At 36.1% G+C, this 9,350-nt stretch overlaps 1 protein-coding gene across 1 annotated transcript; it reads left to right on the top strand.

The window, feature by feature from the left end:
- Window positions 1-1,466: 1,466 nt before the first annotated feature.
- LOC107771114 (monolignol oxidoreductase AtBBE-like 13) lies at window positions 1,467-3,364 on the top strand. Its single transcript, XM_016590439.2, has one exon. It carries the CDS (start codon window positions 1,514-1,516, stop codon window positions 3,155-3,157), a length of 1,644 nt encoding a protein of 547 aa, XP_016445925.1. The 5' UTR covers window positions 1,467-1,513; the 3' UTR covers window positions 3,158-3,364.
- The last annotated feature ends 5,986 nt before the right edge of the window (window positions 3,365-9,350 follow it).

The following is a 9,350-nucleotide window of genomic DNA, read 5'->3' on the forward strand; positions in this document are numbered from 1 at the left end:
CAACTAGAACAATAACATCCCCAATGTAATCTAGTTTTGTTTGGGGGAGATTATTCTCTCAATAGTTTTTTATATTTTTGTATTAGTTTCTCATGTGTAGGTCTATTGACCAATTCATATTAAGGTTTATGTTTTTTTTAATTGTCTGATTTATTATCACCAAGGTTTGCGTTGTTAGCTTACGCATGACGTCTTGTTATTTTTCAATCCAAATAGTTATATATTTTTCTAAAAAAAATTAAGAGGGTGTTTGACTAAGCTTATAAGCTGGTCAAACTAGCTTATAAGCACTTTTCGGCTTATCTACGCGTTTGGTAAAGTTAAAAGTGCTTATAAGCCAAAAACAAGCCAAAAGCCATAAGTTGGTCACCCCCAACTTATGAATTTCTAGCTTATAAGCACTTTAAGTTTGAGCAAATTTTTTACTATTTTATCCGTAAAATATACCTTTTCAAAACAAACTCCTACATCGATACTCACTGCCTCACATATTTTTTCAACCTAACCCCCCCGCCTTTTCAAGTCTGCAATTCTCATTGACTATTTGAGGCAAGTAAATTCTCTATTCCTTTGCATATTTGTATCTATATGATTGTGTATTAATCTTTGAATTGTATGTAATAAACAAGGACATATCAAATTTTTGGTGTATTGGTTTCAAAGTGTTGTGGTGATGAAGACAGTGTTTCTCTTCAAATATTTTATCCTATTTAGATTTATTTTTTTACTGAGAAACTTTGGTCAATTTATTAATTATTATAACTTATGATTATATGCTTATCATAAAATAAATTATATTTATCATAAAAATTATCTTATCTAATCATAATTGTATTTAAAATAAAATGACAAATAGAATATTTTGTATTTGAATCGATCTGCAATCTAAAATTTTGAAGAAATTATGCCATTATAAGTGTAAATAGTTCTAAAGTTATTCAAGTCATTTTAACATAAAAAAGAGTTTATCGACACCTTTTTATCAAATACTGCAGCAGTTTATTATCAATTTCATCACTTGTATCCAAACACGTAACTGCTTATTTGTTAAATCAGTTTCAACACTTAAAAGTATTTTTCATAACCTAATGTTTATCGGCTACTTCAAATCAGCTAATCCAAACGGGCTCTAAAACTTGCTCCGAACCAAAATGAGAATTTTTATTCCGAAGAACAGTCGAGGGAAAGAATTCGATTATATTCAACGTGGAAAGCGAGAGATTGACGGAAGAAAGCATAAATTTTCTTTCACTCCAAAATTTGTTCTTTCTTTACCTTTGTCTCCTCAATCAAAATTCCAAATGTCTCGACACTACTTTTTAAGGAATTATTCATTAATTATCCTTTCCCTAATAATTGCACATTGAAACCAGTAATCAAATCTATAAAACCTGACATATGCATTATGTCACATAGAGTCAGCATACAACCTTAGCTTCATCAGTATATAATCACCATCACCCCCTAATGCTATCCTCAACACAGTTTAAGAAAAAAATAAAGATTCTCAATTATGGCATCCTTAAACTCTATTCTTGTCTCATTTATCTTAGTCTTATTATTTTCAAGTTCTTGTTCTGCTCTTTCTGATACAACCCCTGAAAAGTTCTACCAATGTATTTGCAAGAACTCTGATTTCTCTGATCCTTTTTCCAAAGCTTTCTTCACCCCAAACACTGATCCATTCAACACAGTCTTGAATTCCACAGCTCAAAATCTCAGGTGTTTGATACCATCAGTTCCTAAACCTGAGCTGATTTTCACACCAATGGCAGAATCCCATGTCCAAGCAGCAGTCATTTGTGCAAAACAACTCAATCTTCAGCTCAGGGTTAGAAGTGGAGGCCATGATTATGAAGGCCTCTCGTACATTTCAGTAATGGAATCTCCTTTTGTCATCGTCGATCTCTCCAAACTTCGAGAGATCGACGTGAACATAGAGGAAAATTCAGCTTGGACTCAAGCTGGGGCTACTGTTGGTGAAGTCTATTATAGAATTTCAGAGAAAAGCAAAACTCATGGATTTCCAGCTGGACTTTGTACCAGTTTAGGAATTGGTGGTCACATAACAGGTGGGGCCTATGGTTCTATGATGAGAAAATTCGGGCTTGGGGCTGACAATGTGATCGATGCTCGAATTATCAATGCCAATGGTACTATACTCGATAGGCAATCGATGGGGGAAGACTTGTTTTGGGCGATTCGAGGTGGTGGAGGAGCAAGTTTCGGGGTCATACTGTCCTGGAAACTAAAATTAGTTACTGTTCCATCGGTTGTCACTGTTTTCACTGTCCCGAAAACATTGGAAGACGACGCGACGAAGATTTTGTACAAGTGGGAACAAGTTGCTGATAAAATTGATGATGATCTATTCATGAGAGTAGTCATAAATGTAGTGGAAAGAAAAGATAAAAAGGGAGAAAGGACAGTTCAAACAGCTTATAACTCATTGTTTCTTGGAACTGCTGACAGGCTTTTACAAATAATGAATGAGAGTTTCCCTGAATTGGGATTGACAGAAAAAGATTGTACAGAAATGAGTTGGATTGAGTCAATTTTGTACATTGCTGGTTTCCCAACCAAAACCCCACCAGAAGTACTTCTCCAGGGGAAGTCAACATTCAAAAACTACTTCAAAGCCAAATCAGACTTTGTAAGAGAGCCAATTCCTGAAACTGGACTTGAAGGTATATGGAAAAGGCTATTAGAAGAAAATTCACCACTAATGATATGGAATCCATATGGAGGAATGATGGCTAATATATCAGAATCAGAGACACCTTTCCCACACAGAAAAGGAGTCATTTTCAAGATTCAGTACTTAACTCTCTGGAATGAACCTGATCAAGAATTGGCTACGAAACACGTCGATTGGATTAGAAGGCTGTATAATTACATGACTTCTTATGCTTCTATGTTCCCAAGAGAAGCCTATGTGAATTATAGAGATCTTGATTTGGGAATGAACAAGAATGGGAATTCCAATTCCAGCTTTGTACAAGCTAGTGTGTGGGGGAATAAGTATTTCAAGAATAATTTTAACAGGTTGGTGCAAATAAAGACTAGGGTGGATCCAGAAAACTTTTTCAAGTTTGAACAAAGCATCCCAACTCTTTCTCTTACTAAGAAGAGAAGAGGAAAGAAGATTAACCATTAAAGAGATATGCTAGTGATGCTAAGCTATTTTTGACAAAATATTATTAGTATGCTTTTAACCTCAGTACAAGTCTAATTGCTGTTTAAAGTGGTGTAATGTATGGTTTAGCCAAAATCATACTATAATATAGTAGTAAATCTTGTGTTTTAGTGGCTTGTATAGTTGATTCTATATGTTTGCCACTAATATCAATTACTAGTTTCTTCAGCAGAGGTAGCATGTGTCGACTTACGATATGAAAGAAGGGTTATCTATGGTTTTTACTTGTGTTATTCGTGTAGGGGGGCAACTTTTTCTCCTTTTTTTTCAAGATCAACATAGGCTTTTGGGTGACCACTATACCTATCCATTATATTAAGTCAAACTTGCCCTCCTACCTGCAAAATCCTTTTAATCCCATGTGCGTAGGAACCAATTCTGCCAAACTTTAAGCAGAAACTCTCGAGGCATATAATGTTGCATTTAAAGAAAAAATGAGTATTAAAGAGTCAAGAACCTTTTGCAATTGCACGTGTCAAGTATAGTGTTGGTGCTGGTGCTGTTTAACAAGTGAACCACAAATTAAAGTGGATATTCACATTTCAAGATAGAAAATGCAAAGGCTAGAGGCAAGGTGGAAGATGGAAACTGTATATAACAAAAAGAAAGAACTTAAAAGTATAGGTTTCATAAGCAATGATCATGACTTTTAAAAAGTGCTATCAATACCGGGCTGTTGGTGGTGTAAAACCAAATTATATTAAAAGGCCTCTTAAACTTATTTTATAAATTCATACAATTTTTTTTAATAATCGTGGTGTCCGGATTACCTTGTGTCACACCTCGAATAATTTTACGGGATATCTGCTACCTCCCACTAATAACATGTAACAGAAAACTTTATCAACTTAGGCTTGGATAAATGTGAAGAAATCACCTATTGTTTTTTTTTATCTCGGCTATGATTTGAACCTGAAACATCATGGTTCTCAATCCACTTCTTTGACTAATAGGCCACACCCTTGGGTGCTAAAATTTATACCATAATGAGATACAAAAGGACTGCCTTTTGATCTAGGATCAATCAAACATGGCAAAAGGAAATAGGTATTTCAAAGTAACTGAGTCCAAATTAGAAATGAAATCGTAAGAAAACATTAAAAAATATTTACATGGAGGATAATAAATTAAAATTGAAGAAGGAGGTAAATATACTAACTAAAGAGAAATTTAACCTTTATTCACTAACACATCTATATAAGTCAACCGGAATAAATCAATTTAAACTTTAAAAATATTTTTTTAATAATAATTATTATTATTATATGTTATATTATATTTGTTGGCCCAGGTGAAGTTTGTTTTGATGATTGACAAAGAAACTCCAGCATGTACCAGGTCCATACATGGTGTACACAGACAAGGGCAGATTCGAGCATAAGGGATGCACGTGAATGAGATAAGCTTAAGTTGTTATATCTGATATCTCCTGATCGAAAATGTTGCATAAATGATAAGGAGAAGGACTCCTTACTCGAAGAGAACTTTATCCAAGATAAGGGAGGAGTTAGAAGTTGAAGATAATTAGAACTCTTCCACCAAGGAAGAGTATAGCATTAGAACTCTATTTATTCCTATTTTACTAACTCTATATATTGCAGGATGTTCTTATTTTACAGGGACGCACAAACGTTGAAGTTAAACGTGAGTTGAGAGCAAAATAGCAAGGTATTTTGCAAATAATGCTTGTGTGAATCAAATGTGTGAACCTAAAACTATATGAACCAGATAGAAGGACTAGTTCCAAACGTCTGTCTTTTATTCTAGTTCAATTGTAGTAGGTATTTTCAAGTTGTACCTTTCAGCTTTATCTAGAAGCAGTTGTATTAGGTACTCTGAGTATTCAAATTAGAGTTAACTTGAAGTTGTCGCAACAGTTAGAGACTGGTTGCCACAACCGGATTAGAGTTAATCCTTAGGTTTACAAAGAGTTTTATAAATGTTGTTTTAGCTCAGTGATTTAGTTAAGTGTTGGAAAAAATCATACTGAGTAGTAGGTCGTGGTGTTTTCACCCTTTGAGCCAGGTATTTTTTATGTAAAATACTTGTGTTTTTTTACTTTTCGCATTTACTATTTTCACAATAGTAGTATAAGGAACACTTAGAAGAACCATGTCCTTCCATAATTAGTGCATGCGAAAATTGGACACCACACAAATTACCCCCTCTTGTGTGGCATTGAAGTATAAAATATCAATTGGTATCAGAGCAGGTTCTTCTTGAAGAGGCTTACACCTTAGGAGAAGATCAACATGAGCGCACCACCTGAAAACTGGGAAGAGCAATCCACTGCTAGGCCACCACTCTTTAACGGTCAGTACTACTCTTGGTGGAAAAACATGATAAGAGATCACATTATAGGAGAAGACTATGAGCTATGGGACATTGTCATCGATGGTCCACTGGCTACCTTGAAGATAAATGCTGAAGGAATAGAGGTGACAAAGACAAGAGCAAATTGCAGAGGACTTGAAAAAATGGAAGAAGAATGCTAATGCCTAAATTTGACTTGTTTATGGACTTGATCCAGATGAGTACAACAGAATCCAAAGTTGTACAACTGCTAAGCAAATTTGGGACACATTGCAAGTGGCTCATGAAGGAACACCTCAGGTGAAGAGATCCAGAGGAACTCTACAATATTCTTAATATGACAACTTTACTATGAAGGAAGGAGAAACCATTTAGGAGATGTACACAAGGTTCATTACACTGACAAATGAACTAAAGTCTCTTGGAAGGATTATTCCTGAAGAAGATAAAGTCGAGAAGATACTGACTAGGGTTTTGCCAATCACTTGAGAGAGCAAAATCACTGCCATTCAGGAATTAAAGAATATTTCCACTCTCCCACTGGATGAATTAATTAGAAATCTCACTGCCTATGAACTTAGGAGACAAACCATGAAAATGGATATTAAGAAGGAAAGGAGCGTGGCACTCAGAATCACTGAAGGTTCTGATCTAGAAGATGATGAAATGGCTATGATCACCAAGGACTTCAAGAAGTACCCGAGGTGAGGAAAAGGTTCTTCAAGAAGTGGAAACTAAAGCAAGTCAAAAGCTCATGAGAAGCAAACCAATGATGGCTGCTACAAGTGTGGAAAGACTAATCACCACATCAAGAACTGTCCTCTATGGAAATTAAATGGAAGAAAGAAAGAGCTGAACGAAGGAACAGGAAGAAGGAACAAATTCAACCCAAGAAAAGGAACAACAAAGGATCAACTAAGGCTATGGTCGTCGCGGCTTTGGGAGAAAGCTCAGATGATGATGATGAGGATGAACAAGTACTTATGGCCATTGGAGAATCTGATGAAGAAACTGAGGTAAATGTAATTCATCTTAGAGACAAGATTAAATTGTTGTCTAAAGAAAGGTTATCTGAGTTACTTCTAGAACTAATTGTTGGTCTGAGGATGTAAACAATGAAAAGGAATAGTTGTCTAAAGAATGTGTGATTTTGAAGGCAAAGTGCAAAAATCTGGAACTTAGGCTTAGTGAAACTATAAGTAAAAATACTGTGTTGAAGAATCAGGTTCATGCACTTGACTCAACTGTTCTAGAGCTTAGATCTGAAAATCTAAAACTGAAATTAGGAACAGGTAAAAAGACAGCTTATTACACACAACTCACTCTAGAAAAAAATGTAGGAAAAATGAAAGATGAGTTGTATAAAATAGATGAGCAGGTAAGAATCCTAAAGGAGGATCTAAGCAAGGTCAAGCATGAGCTAGATAGAACTTTTAAATAGAACAGGTCCTCCGATGCACTTTCATGACTACAAGAACACCATAGTAGCAACAGAAGAGGACTTGGTTTTGGGAACCTAGCACCTAAGTGGGATCCCAAAACCAAGTACCTCACACTTCCTGAGAACAAGATTTTGCACACATTGTGGTAAAATAGGTCACTATGAAAGTGAATGCCCTGCAAAAGAAAAGGCAAGTCAAAAGAACAAAGAATTTGTTCAAGGGAAGAATAGGCTACCAAGTTGGGCTAAAAAGAATTTAATTCATCTTTTTGCCTATAGAAAGGGACCCAAACTATTTGGGTTCCTAAGACTAACCCCTGATTTTCTTTTGTAGGTTCAAGTGAAGGGGAGAAGCCAAATATGGTACATGAATAGTGGCTGCTCAAAGCACATGACAGGAAGCAAGAACCAGTTCCTTTCACCTGAGGACCTTAAATGAGGTAATGTCTCCTTTGGAAATGGGAAGAAAGGTGAGAATATTGGGGGTTGGAAAAGTAGGTAAGACTGATTCTCACTCTATTGAGAACGTCTACTTGATAGATGGACTGAAATACAGTTTAATAAGTGTATCACAATTGTATGATAGAGGTAACATGGTAGCCTTCACCTCTACAAAATGCTTTGTGATTAATCTTACCACTGACAAAATAGTTTTGCAAGGAAAAAGAGTGAACAATATATATGTTGTAGATTTATCCACACTCTCAGAAAATGAACTCACTTGCTTAAGTGTGTTGGATAATGATCCCCTCCTTTGGTACAAGAGACTTGGACATGCCAGTTTAAGTGAACTCAACAAACTAGTCTCCAAGGACTTGGTGATAGGGCTGCCTAACATTAAGTTCAAGGAAGATAAAGTTTGTGAGGCTTGTGCAAGGGGAAGCAGGTAAGATCCTCTTTCAAAAGCAAGAAAGTGGTAGGCACCACCAGAATGATGGAGCTGGTCCATATGGATCTTTGTGGACCAATGAAAACATTGAGCAGATGAGGTAAGAGATATATGATGGTACTTGTTGATGATTACTCTAGGTTTACTTGGACATTATTTTTAACATGATGAGGCATTTGACATGTTCACTTTTGTTAGAAAAACTCAGAAACAACTAGGTAATCAACTTGCATCAATTAGGTCTGATCATGGTACTGAATTTGAGAATGATAAATTTGCTGAATTTTGTGATGATCATGGCATAAGTCATAATTGTTCTGCTCCTAGGACTCCACAATAAAATGGAGTAGTTGAAAGAAAGAATAGGACATTGAAAGAAATTGCTAGGACTATGCTTCTTTCTAGTAAACAGCCCCATAGTTTCTGGGCAGAAGTTGTGAACACTGCATGTTACATCATAAATAGGTGCATGATTAGACCTCTTGTTGAGATGATTCCTTATGAGTTACTTAAAGGGAGAAAGCCAAATATATCCCATCTTAGGGCATTTGGATGCAAGTTCTTTCTGAACAATAATGGTATGGACTCCCTAGGTAAGTTTGATCCTAGAAGTGATGAGGGAGTATTCTTGGGATATTCTTCACATAGTAAAGCTTATATGATCTATAACAAAAGAACTATGTGTGTAGAAGAAAGTGTACATGTGATTTTTGATGAAACTAACATTCTTTCCGAGAGGTAGGAACATGATTTTGAAGAAATTGGGCTGGTAAGAAACTCAAATGAAACCACAGACCAGACTGAAGCTGCACTAGAGGAAGGAACGGGTAATAGAACAGGTCCTTCCACCCAGGGAAACTTGAGAGGGGAAGTTGAACAAAGAGGAAGTGATCCTTAAATCTCGAGGAAACCTGTCCATGAACCTGTTCCTCAGCAACAAAATATTGAAGGAACATCTAGGGGAAACCAATTGGTTGTGAAACCTTATAAGTATCAAAGTTATCAACCCATTGAGAACATAATTACTCATCCAACCTCTAGAATCAAAGCCAGATCTTTGTTGAAGAATCTTTGTACTTTTGATGCTTTTTTATCTCTTATTGAACCTAAAAATGTTACTGAAGCTTTGCAGGATGCAGACTGGGTGAATGCAATGCAAGATGAACTTAACCAATTTGAGAGAAGTCAAGTTTGACATCTGGTAACAAGACCCAAGGACAGATTAGTAATTGGGACAAAATGGGTCTTCAGAAACAAACTTGATGAAGATGGAACAGTTACAAGGAACAAGGCAAGATTGATGGTTCAAGGATATAGTCAATAGGAGGGCATAGACTATGATGAGACTTTTGCTCCAGTTGCAAGATTGGAGGCAATTAGGCTCCTTATAGCCTTTGCTGCACTCTCCATCAGATGGATATCTAGAGTGCCTTCCTCAATGTCCATCTAAAGGAAGAAGTGTTTGTCAAGCAATCTCCGGGCTTTGAAAGCAAGGAATGTCCTGATCATGT

This window comes from Nicotiana tabacum, chromosome 17, assembly GCF_000715075.1.
Source record: "Nicotiana tabacum cultivar K326 chromosome 17, ASM71507v2, whole genome shotgun sequence".
NCBI classification, from domain to species: Eukaryota; Viridiplantae; Streptophyta; class Magnoliopsida; order Solanales; family Solanaceae; genus Nicotiana; species Nicotiana tabacum.

Bases quoted from the DNA above. Each gene is read 5' to 3' on its own strand.
- LOC107771114 (XM_016590439.2), top strand. From the start codon at position 1,514: ATGGCATCCTTAAACTCTATTCTTGTCTCATTTATCTTAGTCTTATTA.